The 21,512-nt window shown below is 42.1% G+C and overlaps 1 protein-coding gene across 1 annotated transcript in view; it reads right to left on the bottom strand.

Annotated features, from left to right (window-relative positions):
- UNC13A (unc-13 homolog A) overlaps positions 1 to 21,512 on the bottom strand; it is a 173,247-nt gene that overhangs the window by 48,394 nt on the left and 103,341 nt on the right. Inside the window, exons 27-33 of the mRNA XM_078671634.1 lie at positions 20,054 to 20,150; positions 18,750 to 18,893; positions 16,387 to 16,464; positions 11,963 to 12,040; positions 9,756 to 9,844; positions 8,812 to 8,964; positions 8,064 to 8,187 (exon numbers count right to left, since the gene is read on the bottom strand). Of these exons, the coding sequence (XP_078527760.1) occupies positions 8,064 to 8,187; positions 8,812 to 8,964; positions 9,756 to 9,844; positions 11,963 to 12,040; positions 16,387 to 16,464; positions 18,750 to 18,893; positions 20,054 to 20,150 (763 nt within the window). The remainder of the gene's footprint in view (positions 1 to 8,063; positions 8,188 to 8,811; positions 8,965 to 9,755; positions 9,845 to 11,962; positions 12,041 to 16,386; positions 16,465 to 18,749; positions 18,894 to 20,053; positions 20,151 to 21,512) is intronic.

Consider the following 21,512-nt stretch of genomic DNA (forward strand, 5'->3'; position numbering starts at 1 on the left):
TTTGTACTCTTGTATGGCTTGCTCGTCTCCGTTTAGAGCCTTCGTCCTTTGTGCCGAATGCTGGTCTGCACTTTGATATCTTTATCAGGCAGCCAGACACAGATGCACGCTAGAAAGTTTGGGCAACTGTGTAGATATCTTTGTGATATAATAGTTGATCTATTTGCAATATTTAATTAGTGCGAGGCAAATGCATGACTAGATCAACCATTTTTTTGGTCTACTACTTCCTCACCCTCACGTGGCCCCCAGCGGTGCTGCTATCCACTTACGCACATCTCCTACTGTTGTCTCCTCCACAAGCATTATCAGAGTAATGTCTCCCAGAACAGTCTCCTGTTCTTCCACAGGACGTCTGCAATACTGTTCCCACTCAGTGCTGCTCCTCTCTTCACAGCCCAGTCCTGTAGCGCTTAGTTTCATTCTCACCCATCACCAAAGGGTTTTCTTCACTCACAAGTCTGCAACCAAGTTCTGATTTAACTTTATACTTCTCTTTAACCATGCTACCCCTCAATTCACAGACCCCTCTCACAGTACTGCTTTCCCTCATCAAACATCGGTCAAAATTCTTGATAACGCCATCGTCGCACCTACCCGGAGTAACACGTTCTCATCCCTCGCTCCTCTGACAGTGGTGCTGTCCTTGTTATTGACTCTTCCCCTGGTGCTACTTTATGCTACTCACCCAAGTACTGTTTCCGTGCATTGCACATCCCAATCCTGACATTTCCCCACACTCCTCTCTAACAATGTAGATATCCAGATGCCCTTTTTTTTTTACAGCGCTGCGTTCTGTAATCGCTTTGAGGTTGCCATATTGGAGTAGTTTGGCAATGCGTAACAAAAAGTAAACATTTACCCTCATACTATTTTCAAACACATCTGCTGCCCCGCACATATGGCACTGCCTTCCCTAGGGCACGTATCCCTACACTGCTGCTCTCCTACATAAATCCCTCAGTCCAGGCTGCTCTCCTCCCACCAGGTTGACTATGCTGGCTTTCTACCTCTTCCTCCCAGCCCAGCTCCACTGCTCCAGGAAACATGATTTTAAAAAAAAAAAGCACAAACTCTCAGGAGACCAATTACCTTCTCTAATCCCTTGCCGTGCTTTCTCAGGAGCGTCCCCTGTAGAAACACAGCAAAGTTGATCAATGGTCCAAAACAGATGCATTATGGGATTTAGGCCCTACTGTGCGCGCGAGCAACATGAGGTGCACATGCATGTGTGCCTTTACCCCGACACCAGGTTTTGGTAAGTCAAGTTAGATGCCACCACAGGCACATACGTTTTAATTTTTGCACATACATGAATGCATAAATGGGTACCCAAGCCAGATGTTGGTTGCCTGCTTGCAATAACTGCTACTCTATGGGTGTGAAGAGAAATGTCAAAGGTGAGTGTTCTGCTTGCATGGCAGTGTGTTTGCAGTATATGTGGTGAGGGCATGCCATGATATCGAAGTGTAGGATAATGACAGACAAATCTCCCTTCCAAGAACAAAACTCTGGTGTCGCTACTCTCTGCCTTTTAGCGCAAAACAAGACTGCTGACTAACATGTGTCAACAGAAATTATGAGTCCATTGGTTTCACGGTTTCAACTGCCAAGGCCAAAGGCATTAACGGGCTAGAATGCACAAAGAACATGTAGAGTACCCATGAAACACAAGGATGGCGAGGATCAAAGAGAAACCAAGCGTTACAAACGAGGGGCAAAAATCGCGACATAGGACAGTGAACATGACTTGAACAAACTTGTAGCAGAGCCGGGGGACTTATGCTTGAACTGGGAGGGAGGAAGAGTCAACTCCAGGAAGCAGTGGTAGGATGGGGTGAGGCAAAGCAGGGGAGGGAGCAGGCTCTTGAGGTATTACAGTGCCATCCTTCCACTCACAAGTCTCAAAGTAAGCGGAAATCGTGCAAAGGTCACCGAGAAAGGGGCACAGCAGCCGGAAAATATATTGAAAATAACAGGCGTAAACCAACATTTGAAATGTTGTACCAAGTAGCTAAACGAAAGGGATCTGGGGTGAGAGGGGTGTTTATTTAGCAAAAACCTTGATTAGCTGGCACCAAGCTTCTCAGTTTCAGAGCAGGATAGAGCGAGGATGGAGGTGGCGAGGAGGGAGCCGGAGGGGCAAAAGGGTTTGGAGTATAGCTACACAAAACATGGACCGGATGATTGGAGTCAGGACATAGCAGACAGACAGAGACAGACAGACAGGGAGCTGCCGTACTTACTATCATCTGCCGTTGAAGGAGAGCAGAGCAATTGGAAAAAACAAGGGTCATGTGAGTGTCATTACTGCAGAGCATTAATGTATATCTCAGCATAAACCTATGTCACCAGAGTGGTCAAAGCGCGAGTGTTCGTGCACTGCAGAGGTCACACAGTACCCAAAAACACCACCTCCTACCATCCATATCCCCCATTCCGTCTCCTCCATTTCATACCAAGACTCATCTCTCCTACTCTCCCTTAACTTTCATGCCCTCTACTCTCAATTACTTCTCTCCTCTTAGCATAACTTACCTTCATACTCCTCATCCTCACTTGCCTTCATCCTACTCTATCTCCTGTCACCTTCAGACTCTCCAATTTCATATACCTTCTATCTCTCTACTCTCTTACCTTCTTTCTTCACATTTCTCTTCTATGTCAGCCTTCTCATGCTTCTTTCTTTCACCTTGAGGCCCTTACCTTCTCCTCAATCACCAGGCCATCTCCTATCCATGTCCTGACAAAAAGTCTTGCCAATGTTTGCACAACTATCTGCTTCTCCATAAATCTCCCTTCCTCTCAGTGCTGCCCATTTAGCCACTCCTTCTCATTTCTTCCAAAATATCTATTCTCCTCAACTTAATTTGCATAGTTACCTTCCACGGCCACTCTATTTCTTCCGTCACTGACAACCCAGTTCTCAATGCTCTGTTTTAGAGGATTCCCCCATCTCCATTTTCACTCTGTCTCGTCAGCCTACCTTTGAAACACATGCAGCGTATACGCTATTTTTCCTAACTCACTTTGAACTCTATGTTTCACTTGCAACCTTTACACACAGATGCTTGTGATGCTGATGGCTCTAAAGCGGATAGGACCTCTCGTCCTTTTATTTCTCCCTCACAACTTCAGATTGGTCAGAAGTAGGCATAGGATGAGAAACTTTAAGATATGTAAATCAACTGACTTAGTTGAGGGACAGAGGGCTGAGGATTCGCCCTCCGCCAGTGTCGTTTTTTTGTATATCGAAAACACAGGTGTAGATTTGCCATGTCAGCATGGTACGTGGTGCGTGTGCCTGTGTATGTACAGCTCTTGGGTAGCAATCCGGAATACATGCATGCGAGTTAGTCGCTGTGCATTTGGACTGTCCTACACTGGAGAGACTTCTTTCGAACACAGAGCCATGATAAGCGTGAACCACACTCACAAGGCAAACTTAGTTGGTGGTGCCCTACATGCACCTTTTCGCCTACACTAAATTATCCTTTCCAAGCGATTTCATACCTTTGACCTTGTTGACATCACCAACTTAGGGTTATTATGCTTATTCTATGACTCATTGTTTGTAACTGGATTAATGCATTCTGGTTGGATTACTCACCTTTTTGTCAGTGTAATAGTCAGTATTATACATTTTGAACTAACCACGGCCTCTCAGTCTGTTTCTGTTTGGGGAGGACAGTATGCCTCCTCCCCACAATGCTTTCCCTCAGCCTTCCTCTACCTCAATATATTTATTTTAGCTAGTTTCATGATCACTCTCTTATCAGCACCCACAAAAGCACCAGCCTTAATTTTCTTCTGCCATTACATACAAGTTATTTGCAAGATTTCTCTACATCCTTTCCTTCAATCTCCATCCTTAGGGTACCCTTCAAAGCCATCTCTACACGCCTTACCTCTAAATCCATTCTTTATCGCTCAACTTCATTTCGACTCTGTCCATCGTTTTTTGACTTGTTACCCCACCTGTGCTCAAAAACACCTATTCGGCAAACCCTTCATCTATTTAACCTCTACACCTCCTACCCCGTCTTGTGTTCTGAAGACACTGTACTCTAATCTTCAACAACTACCTCAAATCCCCATATTTACAACATTTACTTTCTCTTACTATACTTAAAAAAAAACATATTTATAGGTAACTGCAGATGTCTTACTCTCAGGCCTTAACATCCACTACAACACTTTCTCTCTACATCCTCAAAGGAATGTTCTCCAAACTTTACTCGAATTGCCGGTCACGTTTCATCTACACTAAAGACCATGTCCTACAGTTTGGACACAACCCTCTATCGGTTCACCTACCCAAGTGCCCTAGCTCAACATTTTTTATTATGGTCCTATAATATATGACGTCCATTTTAGTACTGTCTAATTCTATCTCATCTATATGTACTGTCTAACCCTATGCCTTGTCTATATTGCTCTATATTGATCCAATAATACATTATGTAAATGTTATTAAGTCTAATTCTATATTTGCCCTCTGTCAATGACCCTTAAATGGGTCTTCCCGCATCTCAAAATAACTTAATTGGTGTTAGTGTGGAGCATTAACTCCCACTCACTGCCCCCAAAATTCACCATCCTTTGCCTAACTCTCATCCGGCTTGTAATCTATCTTTTCCATCAACGCATCCTGCAGACGTACCAGAAGCAACTGCCCAAAACCCTATTTACCCATACGCTACCTCAATACAACACATCCTAGTCAGAATCCATTTGGTCTTCAATGCAACCTAAAATTGACTCTCCTGCCATTCAGATCCTGAGCCGAAAAGCTACAAAATCGAAACCTTACCAAGGCTTACTGTTTCAAACACTGAAATGACCTTATGAAAAGCCGTTTGTATAGAATGAAACAGCTTTGCATCATTTAATCAGTCTGTACTAACTAGGCATAATGTACTAATTAATACTGGCATAATCACCTTGCCACTCGTGATTGAAGCAGCAAACCACTGGTTCCACAGGGCAGGATCAACTCTCACCAAACACAGTGATGTGGCTCTCCTATGCATACATCTTCTCAGCTTATTTCATCCTCTTTGCCCCATGAACAAGGTTGTCGAAACCTGATCCATCTCTTTTGCACCCCCTCTTACCCCGGCTTCTTTCAGCTTATGCTTCTTTGTTTCTCAAAAGAGTCTGTACACTCATCCAATTCCCTTCTTACAGGTTATTAACTTCAATCTGCAACTTTAGTCTTCACAACAACTTTTAACTGTTGCTTTACATAAGTAAACCTCTCCATTTATTTGAAGGGTCTCGGATGGCGCTCGACGTTCTGGCTCTCGCAAAGAAAACTTCTGGATTGGTATTGGTTGGCTGTGGTGTATGTCTCACAAGAGAGGTCTTGTCGTGGTACACAGTAACCTAAGCATGGCCTTTCTGCAGTCAAATTAGAGCTTTAGTGTGATGGGGAGACAGTGAGGTAATCAGCTTTTGGTATAGTACCAAAGGTTTTCATGGAGTTACCCAGGAAGGATTTTGCAACATTTGTATTCAAAAGGAATTTTCTAAGTTGAATAATAAATGCTGATAGTGTTATGTTACCTAATATTGATCCATGAGTATCTGATGCCCTTGGACCTCACTGCAATTAAATATGATTAGATGCCAAGTAGTATTACTGCACTGCGGAGAAAACAACCTTGAATACAATTCACATGCGTGTCACAAGTCCAGCTGAGAAGCGCGGGTTCCTAAGGATGAAAAGCTGACCAAGGTCTTATATTGATTCTTTCTACCAACGTTGCAATCTATTTGCAACAGAGGGTTACCGGACAGTTGTGGTCATAATGCAAACTTTGGCATGTAGGACACAGGCAAGCATGGACACTGCAATGGTTTTACACAGTTGCTTACAGATATTGACTTTGCACAGATTATGGGTAAATTACATCAGAGAATATGGCTGCTAAGGGTTTCAACAGTGGATTAATGATTAGTCTTGCCACTGGCACAGATAACGGAGTGTGTACTTGGTAGCAGACTTTCACAATTATTGTGCGTCTGATCAATCCAGTAATGTTCGTAGGACTATAAAGTGGAGGAGAATAGAGAGGTTGACTACATGGGCATCTTGATCTATTTATTTATTTACAAGCCAGTAGGGACAGGGGATTATTGTGGGGCAGAATGTAGAGTAGGTCACAGTTTGGAGTGAGTAAAGTGGCATGTACACATTTTGGTGGACACAGTTCCTACTATGCTCTTCTTGCTGAGCAATGTAGTGTGAGCACTCTGAAGAGCAGAACGGATGCTGAGTAAGTCTTCCTCATTAATCAGAAGGATGCGCCTTCACTACAGCTTCCTGAGCGAGCAATGCGACAATATAGTTCTTGTAAAGAGTGGGAAGCAATTTATGACCTATTTTGGGTTTGCCCTGGGACACACCCTTTCAGCTAGTCTCTTATATTAAAGCTCTTTTGGAAGCCAAATTCACCTTTCTGACCTAGATTGATATCACCAAATATTTAACAGTAGCCACCCAGTAACTGTCTGCTACTAGAAAAAGCATTTGTATCCAAGAACACTGGAGTTGATAGATCTGTTTTTCCACATCATAAACCCATGGATTCTTTATTAGTAAACACTTTATCACGGAGACAAATGTTAATACCATGAGAACCAGATTTCGCATGCATATAGTCCCATAACTAGATAATGTGATGCGTGGGTGACAAGAACTTGTATGACCTCCATGCAGACATCTGCGGTGCCTACGGCCCTCTGCAAGTTAGTAATGCCAACATTTTAACAAGTCCCCAGCGTAAAATGTGTAGTAAGCCAGCAGGAGAACAGGACATCCATAGCTCATCAAGCCATCCTCTTTACAGCTAAACTACTTGTTGACCTGGTAACTTGTTTATGACTGTTCCTTCGATGAAGGAAATAGTAGCTGCCTCTCTATCGATGATTTCCAAGGGAATCATTGTGCCATAGAGTATTGCAAGAAACAAAAAAATCCACCTCGGCATAACAAACTCAAATCTACAACGGAAAACTTAAGGAGGACTCAGAATCATTCTGAAAGATGGACTGGAGGTAAAAAAAACAACAAGGTTGTTCACCAAAACAATGCCATTATGAAGGCACAGAGCAGGTGACGATAAAGAGCAAGCAGAGATCAGACCCTTAGCTACAAGGAGTAGGTTTGCAAAATGTACCTTAACAGGTGACGTTCCAACCTCCTTGAAGTAACAGTGAAAATCTCCATAAGGCTACGCTCACTACCACACTTGCAGTGCAGTTACCGGGCAGGGGACAACGGTAACTGGAGTTAAAATGCAGATCTGCTCATTTGCTCTGTGAAACATCAGTCACTAGTGAACCAGGCCCTCTCAGAGTTCTTTTTGCATTGTAACAAGGACTCTAAGGCACTATTTATATCTGATAAAATACTTGTTAAGCCTAATGAAGAACATTAGGAGAAAAAAATATTCTTTTCCTAATTAAAGCAGGATATGTAGCATATAAATTGATCACTGCGCGCGCCTCCGCTAACCTCACGTTTTATCAGTTTCCTGTTTCTGCCTTTGACCCACAATGCAGTTGAAGGTGCAGCACTCTAATCAGCCGAGTCTCTTAGGTGCATCATTGCAAGTGACCTTTTATGTAAATAATACCTTGGGTACAGTCAGCTGGGATCCTTGTTGGCGGTCTTTAACCTGCGATTTGATCTCTTCAGAGGTTGAGTTTAACTTAATGTGGCTTTTGGTTGGGGTTGGAATACACACCATAAGGCATGGATTCTATTGTAGGTGGAGTGTTGTGTGGAAACTGATCTTTGTGTGAGTAGTACACATGTTTTTCCCCTGAAAGTCACTTTGTAGAAAGCATTCTACAAGGGGAGACACAACTGTGGAGGCATACTTGTCTTCCCTGGCTGTTACTGTTTGCACAAATGGGCTTCCTCGAATTTCCTCCCAGACTGCAAATATTTCCTGCTCTACTGCAACTGTGCTCATCAGGAAAGATGTTGGTGTTAGCAGCAAGTAATGTACATTAAAGGCGTGCATGCTCGAGGTGTCTGCTGTCGCACTAACCGTTTGATCGGTGAGAGGAGGAAGGACTATGGTCTTCTCCATCGTGTTCATCACAAGCTTCCACAGCTCCTTCAGCACCCGCTTCAACACCGTCTTCTCGCAGATCTTGGCAAAGAGTGTCAGGCTGGGCAGAAATTGGGAATAAGGACAGACATTAAGACTAGCTCTTGGGCCTCTCCAGGCAACATGCCAAAACTTTTTAAGATATTCTCCACCAGTCCAGATTCAATTGAAACCGCACAGAAGGGAGGTAGTACAGATGAAGCTGTGTGAGTAGTACAGAGGAAGCATTACCTATAACAGGGGAATAGAAAAACCAGCACTGAACCCCCCACACATTGTGGTCAGTAAACAGATTACTTATGTGCTACAACAGGCAGCACTGCTTCCGCAAGGAAGTGCAATCGTGAACATTGCCATAGGCGATGCTAAATATAACATTTGATACAAGGCTGGAGCACAGAACAATTCAATTTATAGTCATGACTTGTAGTAAAAAATTCCATCAAAAAAACGATTTTATTTGCCATAAACATTTATAACACTGGCGGTATAAAATGCAATGTCAGCAATATTAAATGCGTTCCACATGAAGAGAACAGAAATGTTGACAACGTGTCGTACAATCCAAGAACAGTTTTAACAGCATGTAGCCAGATCCAAAGTACAGAGGAAGCAGTCTGAGGATAGCATGCCCTGTCTGGTTTTAAAACAATTGTAGAGACCGTTTAAAACTCTTCCCACTTACTTGCTGTCGAGGAGATCCATAATGGGCTGAAGCACGTTGTCTGCGTCTTGGGCCACGCTACTGCATGTGCTGGCGGGAACGCTGCCCGTTCCCTTCACTTGGCTCAGAATGTCCCCCATCTGCTTCACGCACTCCTCAATATGAGGCTGGAAACTAAGATCGTGTATGGGGCAGAGTTAGAAAAACATTGCACACATCATCTGGGTATGGCTAAGCCCTAAAATGGTTGTTATCCCATGTCTTTCCATTGCATCAATCCACCTCTCGCATTCCCCCACTTACACGCACACTCGTTTACAGATGCCTTTAGCCTATTCCCAGGCTTAAACCTCAAGCCATGCAGCAGGGCCAGATGTTGCAAGAGCACTTCCACAATGTCACAGGATCACTTAACCGCATACTATACATATAAATAATATGCTAAACCCTGATATACAGTATTTTTTATTATTTTCATTAAATTTAAAAAGGGGTATGCAAAGTCTGCAAAATACGTACATAGACGACATTCAAAAGCTGGTGCAAACAAATACATATGCTATGTAAATTCCGTAATGATTTCCTATGTTGTACTGTTCAAACAGGTACAAACTTTCAAATCAGTAAATAGGTGAAAGTACAACTTTTCATATTCAAAACCATATTATAATATTTCATTTTAATAAACCACATCCTTTAAGTCCAGTGCAGATTTATGTTTATTAAATTAGGTAGGTCTTATGACTAGTGCATAGACCATATTTTGAGACACCCACTGTCTACACGTGGCTCGCTCGGACACAGACACAGAGATCGTCCAACTCTCTTAAAGGGAGCCCTGAAATCTTGACCACAGAGGCCTGTGCCGAAACCCCTCAGAAGTTTACCATGCCTATGCCCAACCTCCCCTGCGCTGGCCTTGACTCCATGTTCACAGGCCATACCTGGATACCTGTCCGTCTTACCTTGTGGCAAAGACTCTGCTGAGCTCATCCAGCACGTTGTTGAGCTTCACCTGCAGTTCCTTTAAGATATCGCTGGCTTCGGAGTCCAGCTGAGGAGAAAGAGACGCATGTTGGTGCGGTTTTCAATGACCTATTCACATCATAAGGGCAAGTGCAGGTCAACCACACCCACTCCAGTCCACGAGGGCTACGAAAATATCAGGTTTCAGAAGATCCATTATGGGCAGTTCTGATTTCCTTTAAATGACATGCAATTATTCTATATGTATGGAAATGAATGTCCTGAATATTTATTCAGAAATCCTGAAAGGTCACCACTTTTACTTTTCTACGCGGTGTGACGGAAAGCAGGCGGACACGCAAGGGCGAACCCTCGGAACAGTTGTGTTCTTGGGAGACCCTCCTGTCGGACACCAGTTCGAGTTCATAAATTACATAAACTCGTTAATGTTTTGCTGGATTGCTGGAATCAACCTCGATACGTAACAAGAGGGGCACGGATCTAGGTAGACCGGCTCGGTTCTTGGGGCCCAACAATCGAAATACGGTAGGGCCGTAAGTGACACTGTTTGCGACAGTCCTGATGAAGACCGGAGTGACCTTTTGAGGCATAACTAATCGGTCGAAACATGTTGACTATCGCAGTATGAGGAGGGAAGTCTAGAGAAACGTTGTTTTCCTCATTAGATATTACCCATCCTGAGTTCTTAAGTTTTAATCCTGATAGGGGTACCAAGGAACGTTGAATAAATTATTTCTCTTTAGTTGGCACCCTTAATCAGTTTTAACCACTTCTAATTGACTGCACCCCTTTTTTGTCGCACTATCAGTTTCAGTCACTTGGTGATGTGCACAGTCTTTCATCATGTTACATGTAGTTGGTGTTGAATTATATGGTCGTACGTTTTGTTGTGTGAAATTTATTTATTTTTTCCCCTCCCTTATGCTCTGTCCTGTGTGTGGCTACACCAGGGCGTATTGTAAGCAGGCCCTATGATGAAGCATGTCACATACTTCGTTATGTGAGTGAGGGCAGTTTTTTCACAACGGATGAATTTGTCTGTCTGTGTAATAGTGTGTACTCTACAACCCCTTTTGTGTTTTCATGTGATTTTCTTTGGGGGTCCGGGGTGGTAGAGTTGTTACTTTTGGCCCTCTCCCCTCCTACGTGTAAAGTACCACTTTACAGAGCTCACTTGGTACACAGGGTACAATGCTTCGGCTTGTGGCAGGTGCAAGAGAACAGTTTGTGACCATTGTAATTGTGAGACACCTTTGTCTCAGAAACAAAGTATTTAGATCCATACCAGTCACAAGCGATTTAAACAGAAGTGCAATAAATTGAAATAAAGCAGGGACATTGACCCACAGCAGCCACAATTTGAAAAGTGAAAGCATTATTTTGAATCAGGAACAATTGTGTGATTCAGTGTATAGAAACCAGACTCTTCTGTTATGGTAGTGGTTTCAGTGCAGTGCTGGGTTGTGTGTCTATAGGTTGGCAGTGGTGAATTTGTTCACTGAGCATTGCTTGTTGAAAGAGTATTCGGCTTGGCTTATGTTTGAATTCGACTTGTGTGAGAGTACAGTGCCTGAAGGGTGACGCTTAATGTCATTCTAAGATAGTCACCTCATTGGTGGAGAAAGAGCCGTCAATTGACTGTAGAACTCTTGGCTAATTCGTTTAGAATTTATTGGTGCGTTATATAAGTGAATGGCCCATAGCCAGTAAGTCTGCAGAGGCTTGACAAATTGGTGATGTAATGTCCTGGAAGTAGAATGTGGAACGGACAAGTTGTTTTCGGTGCACACTGTGGCTGCATGTGCCCTACTTAGCTGCATACCGTGTGTGCAGGTCGTGTCAGGACTGATGATTGAGCTGTGGGTGTTCATGCTCAGGTCCTCACTCGACTGTGTTTAACCTTCCTTGCAGTGTAGTATGCTCTGGTATGCATTGCAAGAAAGTGTAAGAACTCGGAATGACCATGTCTAGCCCAGATTGTCAAGTATGTGGTGTAATCAAGGGTTTATGAAGTGCTAAGGTCAATGGCAGAGTGCCTGTTCCCCTTGTAATACTGAATCCTTCTCAGCCCACCCTGTTGTGTATGCAAACCCCAGGGCTTCTAGGTCTACAGGTGGGATGGATGAGGCGGTGGAGAGGTTGGTGCATGATCTATAAAAGTAAGAAGTAAGAATTTGGGACCCACATCCTTTCCGCCCATGGCTTCGAACATCTTCTCCAGCTGGACCCGCAGCTGCTGAATGTTGTTCATCAGGATACAGGGCTGTGGAAGGACAGAATAGCTAGTTAGTCACCTGCTACTATTACAAATTAAGTCTGCCAATATTGGGAGTAATGTTTACTTCCTCAGTAATGGGGCGCGGCATAAAAAATTTAATTAGGCGGCCAAACATTTTTCCACGTAAACTTTCAAAACATTTTCAGAAATGTTTAAAAGGAGTGAACTGACTACTGAACACCATTCTTTAACTTCCAGAATGTATCCCGCTGGCCATTCCCCAATATTCCAGTTGCACCCTTAATAGCGTGAACACAGCCTTTTCCGCGTACTTACAACACACCCTGAATAGGGAATGGAGTATCAATACTGGTAGGTTCCCAGACGTGAAGATTAATATTATTTTGATTCCTGGCTCACAGCCTTTAATAACATTCTTCTGGCCCACGCTACCCACTTCCTCTCTTCTTAAGCCGTAACCACATAAACTAGAAATCTTGCAACACACTATCACTACTTGGAGGTGCTCATAATTTAGATTTATATTGCCTGGTAACAAATGAAATTTCTTATGAATTAGTACTAATGCGATTTAAAATGAAAAATAATTGTACTGCTTGTGTAAAAAAATAAAAATATATGACCCCATTTTAAAATACATGCTATTGTCACACAAGCTCTACATTTGATTGATAGCTCACTTGATTTTATTTCAGGACAGAGAAACTGGTTTTGAAATTACCAAAGCATAAACAATTAATTGAACAAAAGTGTTTCACAGAGATCCTACTAGGAGGTAGCGGATGAAAACTGCAGCCCCTAAAAGACAGTGGTCCTGTTTATGAGTTGGACGGTGCTGTGGTAACGGTGAATTTGCACGCCAATTTACATTTACCTTGCACTAAATCCACCCCAGTACCATCCAATTACAAGTTAAATACCATGGTATGTGAAATGACTATGATGACCCATTTTTTGGTCAGAAAACCACATGGTATTCTCAAGTGCCATTTTTTTGCTGTGTTGATAACTGAATAATTGTTTGTCAGATTATGGGCATGTTCCATGTTTATTCCAGGAGGGAAATGCAGGTTCGGAATTAATCTGACCGTGTATTATTAAGGTCAGTGTAAATCTAAATATGTATTACACCTGAGAAGGTGAACTAGTGTACTCTTAAGCCAAGGAGCCTTCTATTAGCAAACCACTGAGCAACTGCTTCTTGCACTGCTAATGTAATTGCTAGATACAATAAGATATATCTACTATCCTTTTTTTTCTTGTCCCCCTCTAATAGATATAGTTTTTGGTGCATGAGACATACCCCTCAACAGAATACATATATTTATTGCCAAAAACTACAGAGCATCGTTTTGCCTATGCTGAGCCATCAAGCCTTCCAGGTCAGCGGGGCCCCCGCCTTCTCACTATTTTTTAGTTAGATTCAAGAAGTCACATTTAATGATAATTTTGTTTTCCCTGACAAAGATGCTCTTAGCGTTTGCAGCTGTATTTAGAACAATGCTTGCAGTTTTGTGAGCAGTTTTACGTTCTGAAAATAAAGGACTGGTGGCAGATAAGCTAAGAACATAACTTTAAGCATACGTGTCATCAAACTGGTTAGAAATAATCTATTTAGGGTACAAGTGCATAAAATTACCTTTGATTCATTATTCCCATTAAGTAAATGTTTAACATGTGAAGCGATTGTGAATGATGCACGAAAATATTGTTTAGTAATTAAAAAATACTGACATACTTGGAATCGATGTGTCTATACTATTGGCCTAATTACGATGTTGTTCGGAACTGCCATACCATAGGTCAATGGTTCCAACAACCCCATTAAGATACGACCGCACATGGCCCAACTGCAGAGGGCCAGGGAGCCCTGCTAGGGGCCACCAAAGTCAGTTTCTGACAGCCAATTCATGTCGGAAAAACCAACATGGATTGGCTGCCGGAAACCGACATCATAATCCGGACGGCAGAAACGCCGTCCTTAAAATGCTACTGCAATTCATCCTCTGTGCTGCAGATCCTTGAATTCCATTGTTCATGACGAGCTCAGCTCGTCATGAGCACACAAGCAGTGTACTGCATGACGAGCTGAGCTCGTCATGAGCATGGACGGGATTAATGGATTATGAGCGCTTTCAGACTGGTTGACAGGTTCCTTGAGCCCGTCGGAACCCCGGATTCCGTCACTGATTTAAACTCCGACCGCCGTCATCATATTATGGCAGTCGGTCTTTAAACCTACCATGTCGGTCGGGAAGGCTTTCCGACTGTGTTGAACATATGCCATCATGATAATAAAATGACAGAACACTGCAACGTTTGCTGTTCAAAGTTAGTATATCAGAGTGATTTTTCATTGTATAAATGACAAGCAAAGTAAAAAGATTTTTTTTTTTTTTACCAGAGCGTCCTATAATATCCAACACCATTAAAGTTTTGGAACAATTTAGTACAGTAGAATATATGAATTTAGGTCGACAGATTCCTGTTTTTTAGTGCAATTTCGAATATCGAAATATTACATCTTTAGAATGTTATTGTCTCAACAGATAATGTGTTTAAATGTAGATGGCACAGTTAAAATTAAAGACACTGAAAATTATAACACTTGCATAGTGTATCTAAACAGCAAGCCATCTCTAGGTACGGTGTTCAAGTAAAGATGCCACAGTGGGTGGACTTTGAGCAGAGATTTGATTCTGGTACTTGTTTTGGAAGATTACAGTCCGTTGGAAAGGTTATTCCACAGACCGCATATGCCAGAAAGCCGGAGGCAGAATTTGAAGAAAGAGTTGTGAGCACAAATATTTTGAGCAGAAACTAAGGGTTCTGGCTATGATGCTGGGATGTGTAACGAAAATTAGTGATTGGGGTTTTTTAAAATTATGATTATAGTTGTTAATCAATTATAATTTCCTCTAGTGTTAGTATAATGATAATGTACATTCAGTCATCAATTCTCTGCAGCCGAATCTTATTACCTATATTTGGAAATTTTCAAAACTGAGGACCAAAAATAAAAACTGGAAACATTCCTCGTGTGATTTAAAAAATGTTAAACCAGTGACAAAGTCCTTCCTTGCAAAATTTGACACTTTAATTGTTTCACTGCTTTTTTATTGGAACATGTTAAACTACAGGTTTTTATTTACAGACAAGTAATTTGCAGTCGCGTCAGCAAAGCAAGAGCTTTCAAACGAGTCTGTGCTCCTTACATATCCACAATGGAAAGCCTATAGCTGGTAAATGACCCTCTCAGTGTAATTCAATATCTCTGCTTACATTGGATACACTAACCTAAAACATATAAAATAATGGAACTAGGAGACGGGGAATATAAAAATGCAGTTAAATCAATTTAAACCCTGGTTAAGGAGTTTGTGACTGAACTCAAAAGGTTTAACTGGTGAACTATAGATGCAAGGTATGATCTTAATCTGCCCTACCCCATACATATATGGTTAGCCTAATGTGATAAAGCTAGGGATTTGATAAATTCCGTTATTGCTGTAGAAAGAGATATGAGACTACGCAGGCAGACGGCAATAACAGGATTAGGTTGGGTAAAAGGTTCTAGACAAAATCTCTACTACACAGATATTCCAGACCCACCTCTGCAAAGGTTTTAACTAGTCTACAATCCTTGCTTGAATACAATTTCATACGCTCAACACTAGGACAAGCTGCCCAGAATTTTATACTTATACGCATCACAGCTAAACGTGCCAACGTCCTCGTCGTTAGGGTCCAGAACCCACATAAATAGCCCAGGACTTGTTGGTTTTATTTGGTGAATGCTAATATGGCAGAGAAAGGCAACCAGACCACTCCCAAATACTACCAAACAAACACACTTTTTTGAACACCCATCAGGAAGCTACATTCCACTATTAACCGGTGGCCATTTTAAAATGTAAAGCAGCCCACCCAGCAAACAAGCTTATGTTTTACCCAGAAAATGTCATTGGCACTTGTATCAGCCTCCATTCACTATCCTCAGTAATCCACACAGCTCACTTAACTCTTTTTCTCATCACCGGTGTCTCAGATTTAACATAGTTTTGTCTGTTGTTTTGGGTCTTTCAGTAGTGCAGGTTTGAGAACACTGCATTAGGATTAAAAATACAATTTCCTGGTATGAAAGACATGTCCCTTCTTTTGCTGTTCCCATTTCTATCCTTATCCACCCCTTCCATGGGAAAGCAAGCTATCCTTTCTTCTATCAAATGGCACAGTTTTGTTGACTAATTCTATTGTAGGAGACATAGATATGCGCCACCCAGCAGCGCGTTGGTGGAGAAATCACAGACAAGGTAGAATCAAGTAGACTTAAAAGAATGACGGAAAGTGAAACAGAAAGGGTACATCACCAGTTTCTCCTTGGAACAATACGAGGCAAAACACCTGGAGATGATTTCTGCGTACTGCAACAGTATGGTGCTTATAGTCTAAAGGCAGAAGAAAAGGGATATGGAAGAAAGGGAGGAAGGAAATAAGGACATTGTGAAGAAAGCAGGATGACATGGAGAGAGAATGGTAGGTATAAAGGGTGGATGATGAAGGAAGGAATGCACAATGTAATGCAGGACAAAATGTAAGGAGGTAGAGAACGAAGGTAGGGATTAAGGTGAGAAGAAAGGGATTAAGAAATGTTAAGGAGAAAGGATGAAAAAGGTGGGGTAGAAAGAAAAAAGAAAAAAGAATAGCAGAAGGGAGGAATGGGGCAATGAAGGAAAGTAGGAGTGTCAGAATAAAGCATAAGAAGAATGAAAGGGTTAGGAAGAAAGGACGGCAGGAGAGAGAAGAACAAGGAAGAAAATATGAACGCAAAGTATTGTTCACAGATACAAAGTCATTGAAAGATAACAGATTTACAGTGTAATATGCAACAGCATCCAATACCAAATATATTTGGACGAGGAGAAGAGAAACATTTCGATATAGAAAATGCACAAAAAGAAAAGCAAAAGATCAAAATGCAACCGCCAAGTTACGAAAGTGGGCGAGTAACCTTGATATATGAAATGGATGACTAGGATAATGTTGCCTGAACTCTTTGATGTTGGAAGATGAATCAATAAGGAACACCTTAAAATCAGTGATGGAAGAAGCTCGAGTTATAGTGCAATAGCACCTGAAATCCAAGCGGGTGAATTTCAAGCGATATTACGATACTAACTGTAATCAGCAATGACAGAAGCTTTACTTCAAAATGAGACCTGAAATCTAACACATTTTTACTTCAAGTGTATTATAAAATTGCCTGAGGATGGAAGAAGCTTGAGTTATATCACAATAATACATGAAATACAAGAAAGTGGAATTTCAAGTGATAATATGTAAAATCAGTGATGAGAGTATATGTGAACTAGAGATGATAGAATTCCAAGAGATACAATATAATTACAAAAATAAGAGAAGTTTGAATTATATCACAACAATTCGTAAATCTAAAATGGTGGAATTTCAAGTGATATCTTTTTTACCCAACTCGGTAATGCACATTTGTGACCTCTAGAGGCTGAATACATCATCTGGGATTCAATCATGTGACTTGCAAGTCTCAAAGTTTGCACTGAGCCTACTAAGATACCTAAGAAGGTGATTTTGCAAGCATTGCCCTATTTGCAGTGGCACTGTGGATTGCAGGTGATCCTAAAATTATTTATTCCAACAGTATGTCAATTACCAAGCGGTATAGTGAAAAGAATCAAGTTGAGACTCAATTGTTCTGGAAGAATGGCAATTCAGTAATAATAATAGTGGCTCAGATTTCTTGTGGTTTTTAAGCTTCTTCATTGTCCTACACCTACATAGTCTGCTCCCCCTACTCTTCTTGGTCACCTTTAGTCGTCTACTTTTTCCACTATCTCCCTCCTCCATTATCTTACCCCTCTCCATTATATCCCAGCACATACATTGCATCCCTTCTCATTGCCTCTTCATCAGCTTCAAGGCTTCGCCACCCTTCTATTGTCTCACTCAACCGTATTCTTCCCGCCTCTTCCATTACTCACCCGCTCCATTGCCACTACCTGCCCAATGGTCTTGCCATGCTTATGTTGTTTCTCTCCTGTATTATCTAAAAATCCAACTCTGTTGCTTTAATTCTCCTCCATGGCCTTCCAAACCTCAGTAGCTCCCACCTCCCTCTACCGCTGCCTCCTCCAACAGATGGATCTGTGCCTCCATTGTCTTCCCGACACTGAACTGTCTTTTTACACTCACCATCATAATCCCATCCATCGCTTGCCCATTTAGTCTTTCCATTGCTTTTGCACCCTTGTTCTTGCCTTTCTATTGTTTTCATTTTCTCTTCACCGCTTCTGCTGTCTTCCACACTATCCATGTATTTGTCCCACTGTCTTCTCACTGGCTTTACTGTCCATCAACAATTACTGCCTTCCTATTCCCTTCTTTATCTTCTTATCTGGTTTCCAAATTTGCCCTTTTGTTTGTCCCCCAGGGCTCCCCTTCGTCTCTCACCCTCTCAATGGTCAGCCTACACCCTTCTCTAGGAACTTTAGGGGCCCTAAATACAGGTTTGGCTTCAAATGGTCGATGTCACTGATGTAGGGTCTATCTTGCGCCTTTACGCCATTTCTGACTGACTCTTTCCCGACCATGACTTTCCTGAATTCCTTATACACCTCCCAACTTCTGGGCGCAAGTACACATCCCAGCGGGATATGGGATGCAGGATTAGCAGAATCCAGATAAATAATCCACCTACCTTGGCAAATCTTCGCATGTAATGTCCGACAATTTGGGGGTCAGGACACTCCAGCTTCTTCACAATCTCAAAGCTCTGGTTCAACTGCGAGAAGACATCAACCACAGAGCAGGAGAAGAGAGCATGCTCAGATGTTTGCTGGAACTGTAACCAGGAAAGGAAATAGTGAGCACTAGGTCGAAGTTCATGGTGGACAGACACATCCAAAGCTCCTTACACAGCGTTTGTGTGATGGTAAGACTGTTAATAAGGATTTCTGTTCTTTGTTGAATGGAAAGTTGCCATGTCAAGGTCAAGAGAAATGCCATACATGTACATACAGTGTTTGGAATAGATGTCTAAAGGAGGAGCAATGTAAGGGAAAAGAGGTCATGCCTATGGGAGAATGAATTTAATGAAAGAAGGTACATGCTCAAGGATGCTATGATGTAAGAAGGTGAGGCCATGCTCAAGGGAAAGGGAATTTATGGGGATGAGGTTATGCTTAATGTAAATGGAGATTGAATGGAGAGATGGCCATGCCTTAAGATGGGATGTAAGAAGGCATAGCCATGTCTACAGGAGTGGAATGTAGGGTGAGGTGGTCATGTCTGAGAAGATGGAATGTACCGAGAGATGGTCATGTTTAATGGGAATGGAATGTAAGGCGAGAAAGTCACGTTTAATGGAAATGGAATGTAAGGAGAGCAGGTCAATCTTAAGAAAGATGGAATGTGCAGCTAGAAGGACATGCCAAAGTGTGATGGAATAGAAAGAGAAATTCATGCTTAAGGGTGATAAAAGGCACAGAGAGAAGGCCATGCTTCAGGAAGATGGAATATGCAGATAGATGACATGCCTAAGGGTGATGACGGGTACAGACAGAATGCCATCCCTAACAGAGATGGAATATAAGGAGAGGTACACTTTTTAGAGAGATTTAATATGAGGAGACAAGAGAATGTCAAAGTGAGATGGAATATTAAGAGAGGAGGTCATGTCTAAAGGAAATGGAACATAAGGGACTGAGGTCATGTTTTAGGGAGATTAAAGCTAAGGCAAGGTGGTCATGTTTTAGGGAGATGGAATATATGCGAGGGGATAATATTTGGGGGCAATGGAATGTACATAGCAGAAGTGAGGACAAAATACACAGATTACAACAAGGAGTCTAGGATTCTAAATGTCACTTCGAAAATGCAGAATGGTGTGAACATCGTAGGAGGGCTATGATTAGCCTTGAAGTCATGAAAACAGCTGGAATAGGTAGTGAGGCAGCCATAAGGCCCCCTTGAGCCTATAAATGAACATGCACAAAGCCCTACCCCATCTTTTTTGTCCCGTTCCAGCGCTCCATGTAGGAAATCTCTGGAGACCTCCTCATTCTCGTCCAGCCACTGGATTACAAAAGGCTCAAACCACCTGGAGGTAAAAATGGAAGAAAGAAAGAATGTATATAAATTAAATGGGGTGCAACAAACAGATTGCATGCAGTAAGACAAAGACTGACGCCCACCATAAACTAGGCTGGCTAGACATTCAAGAAATTGGTAGGTTCCCAAATACACTAGTACATCTCAAAGGCTGGCAGTGTTGGAAACATCAGCCAACATATCTGGCTCATGTAACATGACTGATTTCCCAAGCCTACAGGTCTCTAGAGGCCATCTATTCACCAGCAAAGAGGCCATTGCAGGGTCACATTGTACTTTACTTTAAAATTTAGGGGAAATGTTTTTTTGTCTTCGTACAAAAAAATAACATTATAAAATATTTAACACGCACAGTGCATTTTAAAGTGACAGTAGGATTCGTATATTATTTACCACTGTTCTTGAAGTTATGTTATGTTTCATAAAGTCTTTATGGAATATTCTCAAGGGGTATGACAATTATTTCCACAATTACTTTAGTGCTTGGGGGAAACACAAGGCCCAAGTCTGAGGTGATGCAGAGAATTTCACATCCAACAGTGTGGCTGAGGCACCAGCTTTACAACACATGTGGAGGAAAATCCGCTCCACCAAGATTTGTTCATTGTGGTTTCAGAGGCAGACACTATGGGGGAAAATCAGGATGCTACCTTGCTTGTGTGGCACAGTGCTATTTCCACAGGCATACGTATTGCCCCAAAGTGTGGAGGTACTTGTTGGTAGCTCCATTTCAAGTGTCCTTTATATACAGGTATGCTTTCAAGCATTTCCTGGACACTTGGAGTCCAGTTTAGTGCAAGTCCACCATACTTTGTAAGGTGGCCTTTCACAGTGTTTGTGTCGCCAGAAATGGACTCCAGAATTTCTGGAGTGTCATCAACACCTGGTGAGGGACCAAGAGGAGAAGTGATAGGAAACTCAACTGATGCGGCATCTGCCGTCATGATGTAGTGGTAGAATACTAGGGAGCAATGACTGGTCTTTTTTTTAGCCGAGGACCCTTACCGCTTTCCACCATTTTTCACCGTCTCTAAATCTAAATTATACAGACTGCTTTTTTTTTTGCAGCCCTGATAGTGAACAAAACATATGGTTCCATTCAGATTTCAGACCGGACACTAAAATCTATACCTCGCTCACGGTGCCCCTCAAAGTTCTTTTTGAAAGTTGGTGACACTCAAGTCAGCTCTGATACAATAAGATAACTGAAGCTATTACCCAGTCACCATAACTGATAGAAACACTTCGCAGCAGGAAAAAGAGAACACACTGGGAAAACAGCCATTTTGAGCCATCTCGGTTATGAATATTACTACCACGATGTAACTTAATGGAGCTCCTCATGTTTGAC

Source organism: Lissotriton helveticus, chromosome 12 (assembly GCF_964261635.1).
Source record: "Lissotriton helveticus chromosome 12, aLisHel1.1, whole genome shotgun sequence".
Lineage (NCBI taxonomy): Eukaryota > Metazoa > Chordata > Amphibia > Caudata > Salamandridae > Lissotriton > Lissotriton helveticus.